We start from the raw sequence: 16,188 nt of genomic DNA, 5'->3' as shown, positions 1-16,188 counted from the left end.
GCGCGGCAAACTAGTTTTTAGCGCGCGGCGCGAAGCGCGGCTGTTGGAGATGCTCTTACGTTAAAGAGGAAGTTCGAGCAAACTAAAGATTAAAGATTGTAAGGGGATGATGTGGAACCAACATTGTTGTAAATACTAGATCTAGAGTTTTCGCTCCGCTCTATCCCATTCTCAAGAGGACCACTAAACTTAAGTCACCATGTACTACCACGACCTGGATCATCACAGCTAAACAATGGTCACACCCTGGGTCATCGCACCTAAACAATGGTCACATCCTGGGTAATCGCACCTAAACAATGGTCACACTCACATCCCTATGATGGACATCACCACGCTATAAGACATAGAAAGAAGTATACAAATCACCCCAAATCCACTCTTTGGGATACATAACCCCTTGAACTCAAAACCAGGACAAATAACACCCTAAAATTACTGAAACCGGGTTAATAACCCCCTTAAGTGGTTTTTGTCTAATCTGAAGTGGTTTTCGTCCTACCATGATGCTGATTACGCGTTGACTGGGCAAAAAACGCTGAGTGGGTCCTATTAGTCAGTTGTCTCTCTCTTTTCTTTCCTTTATCACCTTGTCCTCTTCCTTTCTTTCTTCGTCAGAGCGCCGTAGGAAACGCCTCTCCTCTTTCGTTCGCTAGGCTTGGCAATCGCAGGCGCCGTCGGCCGTCCATCATCGGCGCCGTCGTCTGCCGCTTGCCCGTCGGCCATATGGGGCTGCCCGATGGCCCCATATGGACTCTTGGTGGCACTAGCGGCTTTTATGCTTACGGGCTCTTGGTGGCGTCGGTGACTTTGTCAATGATGATGGGCATGCTTCTGGTATGCTCCTAGTATACATGGTATGTCTTAGAAAGAAGTATATAAATCACCCCCAAATCCACTCTTTGGGATACATAACCCCCTAAACTCAAAATCAGGACAAATAACACCCTGAAATTACGAAAACCGGGTTAATAACCCCCTTGAGTGGTTTTTGTCTAATCTGGAGTGGTTTTTGTCCGGAGTCCAATCGACCGCACTGTTTGTTTGCAGCGGCGAACTACGCGTCGTTCTCCCCGGGCTACGCGCTGGAGCTGGAGAAGAAGCTGGCGGCGCGGGACGCGGAGGTCGCGGCGTTGCGGGAGCAGCTGGAGGCGGCGAAGGCGGAGCTCGCCGTCGTGCAGCGCGCGGCAAGCGCGGCGCGGGAGAAGGCAAATGCGGAGCTCGCCGCCGAGGAGCATGTCCTGGGGCCCGAGGAGCACGTGCGGCGGCGCGCGGAGCACGCGCTGTAGGGGTACGAGCGCTGGCGAGGTAGTAGGAGAGCGGCGCCGAGGACATGAGGCGCCGTCCAGTCGCCTGGTTATCTCGTTGATTGATTTATTTTCTACGTTGTTGAGTGTTGACCCATTTCGTGCTCACGTTCACCTGATGATGGCCAGATGACTCATCGGCACATGTCACGGCCGCTGCTGCTCCGACTACCTCGACTACACCCACCCAGCAGATGAGGACATGATGTTGATTTTGCTTCTGGTGTCGTTCGTCGGCGAAGCAGAGCGGCAGCGAAGGTGGAGGCACACACACCTGGACACATGGCTTCGTTCCTTCGGCGACGGGCAAGCGGCAGACGACGGCGCCGATGATGAAATCAATCAACGAGATAACCAGGCGACTGGACGGCGCCTCATGTCCTCGGCGCCGCTCTCCTACTACCTCGCCAGCGCTCGTACCCCTACAGCGCGTGCTCCGCGCGCCGCCGCACGTGCTCCTCGGGCCCCAGGACATGCTCCTCGGCGGCGAGCTCCGCATTTGCCTTCTCCCGCGCCGCGCTTGCCGCGCGCTATCAGCCGTTGGCGGCTCAGGACACAACATAGATCATCCAGGTAAGCGGAACTGGCAGAAAGGCCTTGTCGGTGCCCGATAACTTGCCTTCCACCGCCATGTGTGATGCTCGCATCATTAAACCGCTCTCGCACGCCACATGTCTTGCCGTCATTGTACTCGCAGGATCCACCGATATCACACGACCTGTCCCCCGCGTGGCACGCACACTCTCTATAGTCGTCGCCGCGGGCTAGTTGTGACTGGCCCCACCGCCACGGTCGGTACCGATGGAGATGCCTGAGGACCTACAACCGCAGTGACGAGAGCGCTGCCGCGACCCGTCCGTCCCGGCATCCAGCCTCCGCTGCGCGGGCACCAGACCCCATCAGAGCAACGCGTCCCCGTTGGCTGCCCGATACGCTGCCAAAGGTTTTCTCCGCGTTGCCGTCCGGAGCTGCCGCAAGCCTGTTAGCTCATTTGGGACGATGCGTCCGAGCACTGGAAATCGGGTCTGATTTGTGTCGCGCAATTTTGTTAACATTTTACAAACCCAAACAATTCGTTCACCCCCTCTAATCTAAAGAAAAAACGTCCTCTTTTCTCAAAAAAAGAGAAAAAAACGTTCTCGAAAACAAAAAATACATCCGACCTACCGGATTCGAACCAGTGACCTAAGGATTTATCTGCATCGACTACAGTCCTCCGCTCTACCAACTGAGCTAAGGTCGGCTTGTGGTATTTGTTCGCCAAGATATAACAAATACGTGGAACTGCGGAACCAGATGGAAGTCCCAGCCATTGGACTATTTATACTCTGCCAGATTTTGTCAATGAGTGGCCAGAAGGCTGTTGTTCGTACCGTTCTCTTATATCTGCGAGAGAGAGCACACAAATAATTCCATCCCAAAAATGTTGCAATTGATGCTTTCTTCACCTCAGCATATACAGTCTATACATATACATCTCTTCAAATGGAAAAAGGAGCTGCAAGAAACTGTTACAAACGCTGCTACAAACACATACAAAGAGAAACGAGAGGACATTCTAACCCTATCACACGCAACGGCATGTCGGCGTCCTGTTGGAATTGGGGAGACTGCACAAGCTACCAGGTAATCTTTCTAGCTTCAGCTTTCTGATACAGCTATGGTGCAAGGATGGAAACCTCTCAAGGGCCTGTTCGGTTTGGCAGGTTATCAGCAGGGATTTATCCCAGTTCCCTGTCAATGCCCTTTGATCCTTGCAGATCCCTGCTAAACTGAACATGCCGTAAAGGGGAGGTGAAACCCTTTGGCATGGTTGTGGGTGTTTTATCACATTTTCAGCAATTTAAATTCGGAGCGATGCTCCTTGAGTCGAAAAAATTATTTTTGTATTTTTTCCCTTTTTTTTCCGAAGAGGTGGTTGACCCCGGCCTTTGCATCACTTTTGATGCACACATCGTTTTTCTATTCTTTTCTTTTCTTTTCTTTCTTCTATCGTGGCGATTTCTTTTGCATTTTCGCTCTAGAACGTCGATGGCCCCCCTTGGGCACCTGTAGAAAGAAAATACTCTAAGTGAAGACTGGTTGTTTGCAGAGAACTTGGTTTGAAAGCAACTTGAGTTTCTACCTCTACCTGAATTTCCTGTAAGATGTCCTCAAGTTGTACAATGATCTCCGCAAAAACAGGTCTTATATCAGGATCTTCATCCCAGCACTGCTCGATCAGTTTCGACAATCCCGGGTGCACACCTGCCGGGATCTCCAAACGCAATCCCTATCGCAAGGCCAGCACAGGGTAAGAAGAAACGATAAGAGTCTGTAATAATGGGATCTGAACAAGATGAGCATTGAGTTAATCGAGGGATAGCCAACATCACTGATGTACCTGCCTCACTCCCAATGCAGCTTGCAAGGGTGTCATGTTATCATAAGGGACCTACAGCATGATTAAGAGCTCATTGTTACCTATAGCCAACATACTACAGAAGTTTAAACAACTCGGATGTAAGCTCAAGATGTATTTGACACCAGCGCATACCTTTAGTGTAATCAATTCCCATAGAACAATAGCAAAGCTGAATACATCCGCTTTGTGATCATAAGGCTTATGGTTAATAATCTATTAAGATAAACAACACTCATGAGCTTCTCGCGAAAAAATAAAATCTCAGGAGTAACCTGTGAATTTTTTATCTCAGCTCATGCAGACAGTTCCAAAGTTGAAACTTTTTTCCTTGACAAAATGAGATGTCATGTTTGCCAGTTGTTGCCACGAATTAGGTACAAAACATGTATCTCAGTTCAAGGAGAAGGAATTTAAGATGTCTAAATGGCACTGTTTGACCAAAGCCTCTCAAGGTGGTCCCATAAAACCATTTTCCTGGACCCCGCCAGGAACTTATGAAGTTTGACATCTTTATGGACCATGTACGTCTTACATTTAGCCGTGGCCGATTCATCACTCCTTTATGGACAAGTTGCAGAAGAAATAACCACTTATTAATTTGTAACCCACCCATATTTGCTACTAGGATCTGATAGGTTTCCCCAGCACTGAACCGTGCCTTTGTGAATCATGTTTATGGCAAAAAATTACTAATTGGTTACACAATGATTCCGAACATGATGTTTCCCATCACCATGAGAAATTAGAAATCAAGGCAAAGTGAGGCATGTTACATTCCGGTGATGATCGTTGTCCCCTGAACTTGCCATGAGAAACATGAGAGATAAAGAGCAAGCAAAAGATTGCTTGGGAGTTTTGGTACAGAAGATAACAAGGACCAGGTAGACCGAACAAAAATAAACATTCAAAGTTTCTTAAAATTAAAGAAAAACACTTTCAAACAGTAACAGGAAAATTAATAACCCTACCTCAGGTGCCATCCATCTGTAAGTTCCAGTTTCAGCCGTCATTTGTCCCTCCTGACTACCAACTCGAGCCACACCAAAGTCTGCAATCTTCACAACCTATTTCCAGAAGTAGATCCACAAGTTAATATGTAATGACTAGGCAGGTGAGCTCACACCAGTTGAGGAAATATTTATCATCATTTTCTCACCATTTTCCAGAAGTAAATCCAGTACTTATATGCTTAGGGACACAAAAGTTCAGTTTGTGACACAAGATAATTGAAATTACAATTAAAAAAACAAAATATTTTTAAGAGCAAGTAATTTGTCTTAAAACAATATAAATATAAATTGATATCGAGTTCTTAAGTAACAAAAGTTTCCTGAATGGAATTATATTTCCATTTTTTGCAACTTATTATAATTTATTTGAGCTTTAAAACCTTATCTGCCATTGCTAGTTTGCCAGATGTGAACTATAAACCCTTACGTGTTTAAAGAATGTGCTTGTAACAAAGCAGCCCCATCGGACTAAAAAATCAACCACTTCAATGCTTTTATATATTTTCCAGGTTTTATACCACGTTAGAAAAGCAGAATAAAATGGACCCTCGGATTCTCAGGACCAATAGCTTCGACAGTTTGAATAAGTATGCCTACATGATTGTCGCCCATGAGAATGTTTGCAGTCTTCAGATCTCTATGGATTATGTTATGCTGGTGCAGACATTCCATTCCTTTTGAGATGCTCATAGCAATCCTTAGAATCAGAAGGAGGTCTAAAACATCATTTTGCTTGTGTACAAATTCATATAAATCGCCTCCAGGCATGTATTCTGAAAGGAACAAAATTAACACAACAGAAAAAGGTCAGCATACTAGGTGAAAAGACATCACATTGTGTGTTCTAGAGAAAAAAAAGGTGAGTTTACTAGAAAGAGTGGGCTATGTTAAAATTACGCAACATACTCATTCAACAATCACAATAAATAAACAAGAGTCTAAGACAGAATCATGCACAGTATTCTAAAAAGCAGGCTAGGGGACTGCTTAGGCTTCCAGTCACCGCGATTTAGCCCTGAAGGGTTTGTTAGGCAGGATGGGGTCAAAGATTTCAGTTCATTTCTGGAGTTTTTGCACTCCTGACCGATAGTCGCAAATTCCACGAAATTAACGAAAATTCTGGAAGCAAAATCATTTTTTGGCTAAGTTCAAATCCAGCACCTGATAATATATTTAAAAGTAAGCATTATAACGGCACCAAAAAGTTTACTCCATTGTGGTGGTTTGCTTCCATATAACTCAGCCTCTTATCTCCAGTTTGTGCTCTAAGACCTACACAATTTTGGTCTACCTTTTCTACCGAGTTATGAAAAAGAAAAGAAAAATTCAGGGCAATTTATGCTTTATGGGGGTTCGAACTCAGGATCGCAGAGTCATAACATGACTCGTAACTGCTCGAAGCCGTCTTAACCAAGCGAAAAAATTCAAAATAATCGACATTTTTGGCCAAAACTGAACTTTTATCGCCCCTGAACGAGAATCGTTGATTTTGCGAATTTCGAACAAAATTTGACCGAAATTTAAATCCCTGGTGATGGTATCTAACGGGAATCTGGTTGCTTGAATGAAAAGAGAGCCCTATAATCGCGTATCACATAATTGTATAAAGAAAGAATACAGGAGAGAGAAACTACCAGAAATGGATTCGAGAGACACATCCAATCACACAATCAAACACAATAGGAAAGCGTTTATTTTTCCTGCCCATCAAGCTAGCAAGTTGTGAGCTATGAGCAGACTTAACAGGAGCAACAGCAAGTTAGAAACTGTTAAGCATACAGTGGGCATAAAAAGAAGTGTACACATGATTATAGTTTTGTGCGGCTTAAAAACTCGAGCGATGAAATTTCACAATTTTTCAATCAGAAGTTGCTTCGCAAACATGACCAAGATGTACATTACCTGACTTCAGATTCAACCATAAGTCACAATCCAAATAACAAACATAGATTCATAAAACAATCACAGCAATGCAGTAGCTGATATCTCAGGTGCATCCGTGCATGACAATGGTTTTGTACTGCATCATGCAATGGTAGTATGAGCATTCCAAAGTAATGTCCAGCAACTGACTAAAGAGTAGCAATCATGGCAGAGTTAATTACAATCCATAATATTCTTTTGGCAGTATTGATGGTACCTGTTACAATGGCACAATACTTTCGATGCTTTGTGCATGCCCCATAAAATGTAAGGATGTTTTCGTGCTTAACTCTCCTGGATGCAAAATATCATGAATCAGTCAAAATAAAACATAACTGATCATTCAGCAATGGTCGCATAAAGCTTGCCTTAGCATGAGCGCCTGCTGCAAGAACTCAACTTCTGAAGGGCTGTTGTGATGTGCGCTCCTGAGTATCTTTATACAAACATCCAAACCACTATGTGTTCCTCTATATCTGTGAAATTGAAAGGAATGAGATCTGTTAGACCCTAGTGTGGCCTTGCTTACCAAAAGCAAATGTAGGTTCACGATATTCTTGTATTGTTTTCAGAGGAAAAGGAAGGCGTCTGCCATTCATATAAATGTGAGTGAAATGCCAACGTTTCCTGTCAGAAGAAGGCAGCATGCCTAGATAGGTCTACAGAGGCTAGAGGAGTACACTGGTCAGGCTAGAAGTGAAATTGGCATAATGGGCACTTCGAGTAAATGAACCCTAAGGTGGACATATACTATCAAGTGTCGAGCAGTTCTTACAAGTCTGCAGAAGACCCAGATGTGATCTTTTCCGCCACTGCTAGTATGTTCCAGTCGATTTCACAATCCACAAGCTGTTCCCGTAGCTCAAGTATTTTCTCCGAGGATGAAGCATTTGCTGAGTTAGGTGGTGCTCCCTACATAATTACATGGGGACAATTTAACTCGATCTGGAAGGAGATGTTAGAGATGGCATCTTAACTGAAGGTGCAGATATCACATAATACTGCATTTACTTAAGTTACATGGAAAAGGGCATCATACATTTTTTCTCATTAATGTATCCTCAATTGTGGCAATCAATGCCTCTGTCTCCTGCATGTACAATATCAAGATGACATATGTAAGAAAATGTAATTATAGAGATTAATACTCCCACCGTTTCAAAATAAGTGTTGTGGTTTTAGTTCAATTTTGAACTAAAACCACAACACTTATTTTGGAACGGAGGGAGTAGTTCATAGCGTCTTAGAAACGTAAGCAGGTAGTAGTTGTAGTCAGCAGCACTGCAAACTGGCAAGATTCTTTAATTAATTCTGGAGACATTATAGTGAAATGCTATGCACAACATAAATATAATATCTGCAGAAAGTCATAAACAGTCCAACCTTCATATACATATGCTAAAAGTTTACCTCTGTCTTCCACCCATCAACAACAAAAACATCCAAACAAAAGCCATCAGTTGTGGAGTAAACATGAGCTTCTTGAATATTCAGTCCAACTTCAGATAGCAATGCAGTTAGCTGTTGAACAATTGTTTCTCATAAGAAACTTGACATGTCAAATGTGAAAAGCAAGCTATATGAAATTGGGTATCAAGACAATTCTAGAAAAAATTGTCCCCCTGGTCATGTTTTTCTTTTTAGAAAACATTGGCATTACCCGGCTAAGGAGCTTGGGCTTGTCGAGGGAGGAGAAGATGATCTCATGAAGAAGGGCAGGTTCTGAATCCCTGTGGAGAATTGAGAGGACATTTTAACTAAAAGTCATAAACCAAACAAGTACACACTGTAAGCTGGAAGCACTTGGAGAGAATGACTTATTGGAGGAAGGAAAAATCGCAGCCACTGGTCTCGAATTTGACAAAGGTAAAAATAGCACTTAGAAGTGAAAACAACTGGTGTGAAATACAAGAAGAAGCTAGCAACGATATCAACGATAAGTCATGGTACGATTTGAAGTGAATGACCTTGACGGTGAAGACATAGATCCTGTGGTGTCGGTGCCATGTATCCTCTCCAATGTGAGGTCTTCCAATAACCTCTGATATGTTTCAGAGTCGGGACTGGTATCCACCCATTCCGGTTGAACTACCATGCACTGCCCATCAAGGTAGATCAACAGAATTGTGAAAATACTACTCCCTCCAATCCATACTAATTGTCGCTGATTTAGTACAAACGAAACTGCTACCCACACGACCGTGCTGCACGATCTATGCACGACGTGCTAATCCAGCCGCTGGTGCCCTTGTCAATCATGTGCATGTCCGGCTGGATTTAAGTATCATCTATGTATCGTGTGCATTCTATCGTGTGTATAGCACTGCTGTAGTACAAAAGTTGTACTAAATCTTGTACTAAATCAGCGACAATTAATATGGATGGGAAGGAGTTACTAAATCAGTGAAAATTAATATGGACCGGAGGGAGTAACAAATTGTCCATTTTACAAAAAAAATTGTGTCTAATCCAGCCAAACCTCAGTTCTAAGAGTAAATAATACACCACACCAGGTGTTTGCAAGAAATATTTTGGCGCAACACTAGGTTTAAGGACTTGGTTGTTGTATAAAGCTATCCATCCAGGGTTTTCGATAATAGGTAGCCTATGATTCGAGAGGAATTTGCTAGTTTTGGGGATGAATTGCAGAGCGAAAAGCGGGGCGGGGTGGGTACCTTTAGGAATCGAGCCCGGAAGACGGGCTGGTTGCCGTTGTGGGCGCACTCGTCGAGGACCTCCCGGTGGAGCAGCACATCCTCGGCCTTGCTTTCACTCAGGTCCGTCAGGTACCTGGGTGGCAGCTTGTCGAAATGGGCGTCGAGCATGTTCCGGAACGATGCATCATCAGAGTCCCCCTGCTTGCCGGCCTGCACCAGGCGCTCGTATATCTTACGCCGCAGCTCGTCGTGGGCGGCGGAGGACCTGGGCGGCGACGAGCTCTCGCCCGTGCCCTCCTCCAACAACTGCCCGATGGGCGCCGCCGGCGGAGGGGCCATCGGAACCAGGAACTCTTTCTTTGAGCCGGCCGCGGCCGGTTAGGGGTATTTATAGACCGGCGATGCGAAGCAAATCCTCCGATTGAATTGGATTGGACTGGGAAGAAGAATGGAGAAGAAGAAGGGGAAGCAGATAAAAACCTGCTCATTTTTTATGATTTGTTTTCCGGCGGCGGCAGAGGTTGATTTGCTACGAGCGCGGGAACAAGAAGGTGACCCGTGGCCTTGCCGGCTCATCGGACGGCTTATCGTCCCATTTCCATTGTCAGAGATGACGAGCTTCCCGAGGTCGCCGGACACCAGGCATCGCCCGACCGGCCGGCAGTTAGACAAATTCCGGCGAGGGGAACTTTTGTCGCTGTTTAATAAAAAAAATCTGGTTCTTAGACTATTTTCTTTTAAAAAAATGTGCTTCTTAGACATTTTTTGTTCGGTTTTGCTATTTTTATTTTTCAAGTACCTGAAAAATTTCATTTCGCCAGTCACCTTTTCTTTTCTAGTTCATCTCGAGCTTGCCGGAGAAGAAGGGATCTCGCCGGAGAAGAGGCATCCCCACTGTCTATCTTAGGAAGAAGTCATAGCCTCATTATCTATCTTAGGGGAAACCCACAAGCCCTTATCTATCTTAGGGGTAAGGGGGTGCAGCGAATCGCCGGAGTTGTTCCTTGGTGGTGCGGGGCTTGGAGGGATGGCCGGGGCGGCGGCCAGCACGATGATGGGGAGGTAAAGGGGAGGACGGTGCGGCGAGCCGACTGCGGGAGGTAGGCGGTTAGGCCTGCATAGGCCGCGGGGGGAGGAGGATGAACATGCCGCGGCATGATCCTGACCGTTGGATATTGATCTGATGGCTAGAAAAGAAAGTAACTGATGAAATATTTTTTCAGGCACGCTGTTAAATACGGTCCCATTTTTGTTGGTTGTCTTATGCATCGTCTAGCTGAAAGTGGCATCTATCGAGAGGACTATTTTGATTTCAAACTTTTCATTGTGAAAAGAAAAAAGTCATAGGCAGTGGTATTTATTTATTGCGGAAAAGTCATAGGTATTGGAGTACAAAGAATGTGAAATGGATTGTATACCTTCTTACTGACTTGTATGTCTATTGTGAAATTTTGACATTCTAGAACATTTTACCAATTCTATAACACTGCTAGAGAGAGACTGGAACCATCTCTTCTTCCAAATCCAAATTAATACTGCATCAGGAGTGATCTCTGTCAAAAAAAGCGACGGAGGAGACAAAGGGCCATTAGCTTCTCACTACAAAATATGTGCGTAACCAACAAGAGCAGCTTGTACTCTATCCAATACTCCCTCCGTATCACAATATAAGACATTTTTTGGTCTAGATGTAGACCAAAAAACGTCTTTATATTTTGATATGCAGGGAGTACATTACAATTTTAGTCCATGTTATGAGGGAGGACATAAATAGTTTTTATCTTCAATTATTACCACATCTGTATAAGTTTGGTTTTTTCAACTTCAATAATAAAATGAAGTATGAGAACAACCTGGATGATGATGATGTTGTGACGGTTTCACACCCGTGGCAGTCCCACCTACATTTTTGTCTGAGGGAAAAGGGTAAAATGGTAAAAATTAAAGACTGTAGGAAAACAAAATATTTTATGAATTCCAAAATAGTGTTTTCTCCCCAAAAAAGTCCTTTGATCAACTAATAATATGCAACAACAGTGCAAAGATCCCCAAAAGTAATAAAAATTACAACCTGATCCATGCACAACTCTTAACATAAGAAAATTTTGAAATGCCATTGAATGTGTAAACTTCAAAAGTTATTCTTTCTCTTTATTTTATTTTTTATTCCAATATTTTGTAGTAGCTTTTGTTTGGAATGTATATATTTCTTTTTTTTGGTACGTTTGAATTCATTCCTCTATGAATTCTAAAAAAACTTGAGAACTGAAAATTTGAAATACCATGTAAAATTTAAAGTTCTTTTTTTTCATTTACAATTTTATATTCCCAATATTTTCACTATTCTTTTGGAAGATCCATATTTTAACCTGTTATTTTTAAAGTATTCCTACAATTTTACATATTCCTAAACTTCTTGCAGAACTTCATTTTAATAAAGTTTTACTAATTAAGAAAAAATCAATTTGTGTTTCTCCAATTTCCCCTTTGAAGTAATTGAGTTTGCAAAGAAATTGAAATTACTTTTTCTGTATTACCTAATTTTCCAATCTTTATGGTAACTATGTCACTACGTGTGTAAAACCGCCACCACACCATTGTTGAAACTTCCGTTTTCTTGTTTGTTAAAACTTATTTCAATAGGCAAAGCATGGACCCTAGATGATTTTCACACTTAAGGGACCAATCACTCGCAGTGTTTAAGTTGAGGGTCGGAACCTATACTTTGCAATAGTTGAGGAACCAAATTATATGACTTTCTTTCTGGCCTTGAATAAATCCAAGTGTTTAATGTTGGTTTGCTAGGTGGTCTGCAGAAATAAGTGTATTTTTTGTTATTTCTGGTGTTCTTTGTACTGCCATGATGTTTGATAAAAAATCGTAAGTTTCTTCTGAAAAAAATGGTTTGGTTTATAATTTTATTCTGTCAAAAATTGTAGAATATGACGTGCCCCCTCCCCAGATAAAAGCAAATTTACCATGGGAAAAATCAAGGCGGTAAACTACTCATGCGATTCAATATGTTCGATGTAGGGCCTATCACTTATAGCAATATCCGCCATTCACAGTCCACTATGCACATGTTTCCGACAACTCCAATAATAGGAGACATGGGCGTGGCAAACATCAAATGTTGTGGTATTCATGTTTATAGAAATAGAAATCCAACATTACTATACACGTCGTGAATGATGCAACTTATTACGAGTTACTACATGTCGATTCCCCCAATGGGGAACACATATGTAGCGAATACAATAACACTTTACACAGTTTCGAATTACTACATAATAACACTCGTCATTTTCGCAAGCTAGAAGGGCATAGTTCTTGAAACAAGACGCCGCGTATAGCGAATCAGAGCATCCCAATCAGCACTAGAAAAAGGTTTTTGAGCTGGAGCCGAGTGTTTCGATGATGTTGAGGATACTTAAGTGCTGAAATTCACATGAAATAACTAGAAAGCCATAGATAGAAACAGTCCAGTGAACCCAGTTGATAGGACAAAGCCGATTCTGGGCCAGCTTGACGGCAACATCAAGCTAAGAATCTTCAAGCACCATCGATGGGACACTCGCATGCAAGCAAGTCTCAATATGTAGGATCCTCCGCCGTAGCTAGCGTTAAACTAATTAAGATTCCCCGAGATGGATTCGATGTGCCTATTTGTTTCTAGTTTCTTACTTAATTAACTTGCTTGTGAGGATTTGCCTGTGTTGTTTCTAGCTGTTTGTGTTCAGTAGATTTGGCATGTACGAATGATCCCCGAGAAGCTCCGGCGATGCATCTCCCCTCGTATCTTAGAGTGAATTTCAATGTAGGAGTATTCTGGTAATTTCTTGCAACGGGTATGCCTAGGTACGGGTGTGATCTTATCGTACTCTCTTTTCCTCACAAGAATCCTCTTAAAACAACTCTAATCCACACTAAAAACTTGTTTCAAAAAAAAAATCCACACTAAAAACACAACTAGTGCTTAAAAAACTGCCACCATTGAGTTTTAAAGGGATCTAATAAGGACATGTACAATGGTGCTATCTTTAGAAGTGCCATGTAGGATAAATGATGATGTGGAGGAGAAATAACTCATAAGAAAAGGTTTGTCTTCTCTTATTTAAGAGAAGACAAGAGATGATCTCCTAGCACAATATGTTTCACTACATTTTGAGGAATAGCTAGTTATTGAAATAAGGCTAAGAGATGACCCATTGTAGACATGTTTTCTTGTCATCTCTAAATTACATGCAAAACTTAAGATAAGACTATCTTATCAACCATTGTACATGCCCTAACTCATTTCAATACCCCTTCAGTGCCTATCTTTTTGGGCCGAACAATAAACAATCACCCAAACCAAAAGATGAGATTTTTTATGGTACCCCGTAGTGGAGGAGCTACATTCAAAAGCATGGGCGGGCTAGTCTGAAGAGAGGCCCAATTTTCTGATAATTATGACCTAGATTTACCCTTAGGCCCAGTCTGTTGCAGCAAAACTAGGCGGGCCATGGCCCATTTTGCTTCAACGTAGCTCCGCCATTGGTACCCTGGTACTCCATAAAAATAGTTTTTTTCTTCTGAAGGGAACCATAAAAAGAGTTTGGAGTACCAATCTGTTCTAACTGTCCATTAAAAGTGTATTTTCTTAGAAAAGAAGGATTACCCCCGGCCTCTGCATCTGGGCGATGCATGCAGCCATCTTATTAATTATTCACAAAGACCTTACAAAGTAGTACACTGAAACCACCATCTTAACAACAACTGTCGCTACTCCTATCCACTTGATGACCACCTTGGTACCGTCAACACCAATTTTCTCCCCCTCTATGCAGCGGTGTAACCTCTCTATTCCTGCTGCAATTCTCTACTTAAACATGGTGCTCAACACTATATATTATTATCCAATGATATGTGGTTATTCTATGATGTTTGAGTAGATCTGTTTTGTCCTATGGGTTGATTGATGATCATGATTGGTTTGAGTTGTATATTTTAGTTTGATGTTGTCCTATGGTGCCCTCGTGTCGCGCAAACATGAGGGATCCCCGCTGTAGGGTGTTACAATACGTACATGATTCAGTTATGGTGGGGGGCTAGAGTGACAGAAGCTTATGCCCGAGTAAGGGGGTTGTTGCGTATGGGATAAAGAGGACTTGATACTTAATGCTATGGTTGGGTTTTACCTTAATGATCTTTATTAGTTGGGGATGGTTGCTAGAGTTCCAATCACAAGTGCATATGATCCAAGTACGGAAAGTATGTTAGCTCATGCCTCTCCCTCATATAAAATTGCAATAATGATTATCGGTCTAGTTATCGATCGAATAGGGACAAATAACTTTCTTGTGTGACAAAAGCTTTCTACTAAACAACTAAATTTTATTATCTTGCAATTTATTCATAGTTTTATTCTCGCAAAGTACTTCTAGTGTTACTCTTAAAGCAAACGTTAAGTGTGCGTAGAGTTGTATCGGTGGTCGATAGAACTTGAAGGAATATTTGTTCTACCTTTAGCTCCTCGTTGGGTTCGGCACTCTTATTTACCGAAAAAGGCTACAAACGATCTCCTATACTTGTGGGTTATCAGTGGGTATCAACATCTGAGGGATCAATTCCCTTCTTTGTGTGATCTTTGTAATGTCCATGATACTACGACGTTTGCCATGTATCATAGAAATATGGCATTAAATTTTATAAGGTGGCTAGATGAGGAGCAACAATAAAATTGCATTCAGGTTAGAAATACGTTATTTGCTTTTCCAGTGGTGAGAGAGGCATCCTTAAGTGGAGCTGGAGCAAATCCTCCTAGCTCCTCTATGAAGAGCATGTACGATCAATTTTTAGTTTATGGGCATGATAGATCCTTGAAGCAATTGTGGGAAGTCAAAATCCAACTTACAACTAAGATTTGGCTCTGGTTGATTAGCATGACGTCATCACAACCAAGGATAACACGAGTCCTATTGATGAAGCCATCAACGAATTGTTTTTTGGATGTGCTAATGTTGCATATATGTGGAGTGTGATTAATATTGTGACTAAAGCTAATTTTAGGTATGAATGTTTTCCTAGCAATTTCAAAGGACACTCTAATGAATCCCACTTGTTGTTGATTTGCATATTATTGTGGGGAAAATTGTGTGCTAGGCACTTTAGAAAACTAGAAACAATGCATATTTTTCATGAAAGTGCTACGTTCCCCTACTGAATTGATTTGTTCACTAGTGTAGAACCCCGTTATCAGTGGCTTGCCTAAAATCTTATAGTAGTGTGCGGGGTGGGTGGGGGCACGCCAATGGTAAAAGTTTCCACCCCACATACTAGTGGTGTGCCTGATACCACATGCCACAAAAGCACATATACTAGTGGTGGCGGAAAAATGCTTGGTAAGTTGGATGTGAAAATGGGGGTATCTATAAGCCATCGGGCACCGAGGCTAACCAGGGGGCCAACAACCCTAGGGTGCCTACAAGACGTGGGGCCCTCCAGGTGTGGGTCCAAGCTCCCAGGATCTTCTCGTTCCTCGAAACTTCCAAAACTATTTTTGTTTTATTTGTCCTCATACTATTTTCCTGAAAATACAAAAACACCATAAAACAGAAATTGACACTGGATTAATACGTTAATCCAATAAAATTCAATTAAAAGTATTCTCGAAGTATTTATAATTGATAGCAATATAGCATGAATCATACAAAAATTATCGATACGCTTGAGACATATCATTGCTCTTTGATGACCCACAAGTATAGGGGATCAATCGTAGTCCTTGCGATAAGTAAGAGTGTCGAACCCAACGAGGAGCAGAAGGAAATGACAAGCAATTTTCAGTAAGGTAATGTCTACAAGCACTGAAATTATCGGTAACAGATAGTTTGATCGCAAGGTAA

General features: G+C 42.4%; 1 protein-coding gene and 1 non-coding gene across 3 annotated transcripts; both read right to left on the bottom strand.

Moving 5' to 3' along the window:
* Positions 1-2,464: 2,464 nt before the first annotated feature.
* Positions 2,465-2,550, bottom strand: TRNAY-GUA (transfer RNA tyrosine (anticodon GUA)). The gene is given in 2 exon segments: positions 2,465-2,500; positions 2,514-2,550. It is a non-coding gene; the product is annotated as a tRNA-Tyr (tRNA).
* A 167-nt stretch (positions 2,551-2,717) lies between these two features.
* On the bottom strand, positions 2,718-10,007 carry LOC109742849 (serine/threonine-protein kinase STY46). Of its 2 annotated transcripts, XM_020301945.4 has the most exons (14): positions 9,320-10,007; positions 8,612-8,742; positions 8,305-8,374; positions 8,055-8,165; positions 7,684-7,734; positions 7,420-7,556; positions 7,013-7,120; positions 6,862-6,938; positions 5,319-5,494; positions 4,680-4,775; positions 3,844-3,924; positions 3,691-3,741; positions 3,439-3,579; positions 2,718-3,356 (listed from the first exon to the last, which is right to left on the bottom strand). In XM_020301945.4, the coding sequence occupies exons 1-14, from the start codon at positions 9,638-9,640 to the stop codon at positions 3,297-3,299; spliced, it is 1,611 nt and encodes a 536-aa protein (XP_020157534.1). In that variant the 5' UTR covers positions 9,641-10,007; the 3' UTR covers positions 2,718-3,296. The 2 variants fall into 2 exon arrangements, with proteins under 2 accessions (XP_020157534.1, XP_020157535.1); XM_020301946.4 differs by lacking the exon at positions 3,844-3,924 and having other exon boundaries at positions 3,265-3,356; positions 9,320-9,997.
* Positions 10,008-16,188: the final 6,181 nt, after the last annotated feature.

This window comes from Aegilops tauschii, chromosome 7, assembly GCF_002575655.3.
Source record: "Aegilops tauschii subsp. strangulata cultivar AL8/78 chromosome 7, Aet v6.0, whole genome shotgun sequence".
Classification (NCBI taxonomy): domain Eukaryota; kingdom Viridiplantae; phylum Streptophyta; class Magnoliopsida; order Poales; family Poaceae; genus Aegilops; species Aegilops tauschii.
The sequence above is the reverse complement of the archived record's forward strand: the minus strand, read 5'-3'. Positions and strand labels throughout refer to the sequence as shown.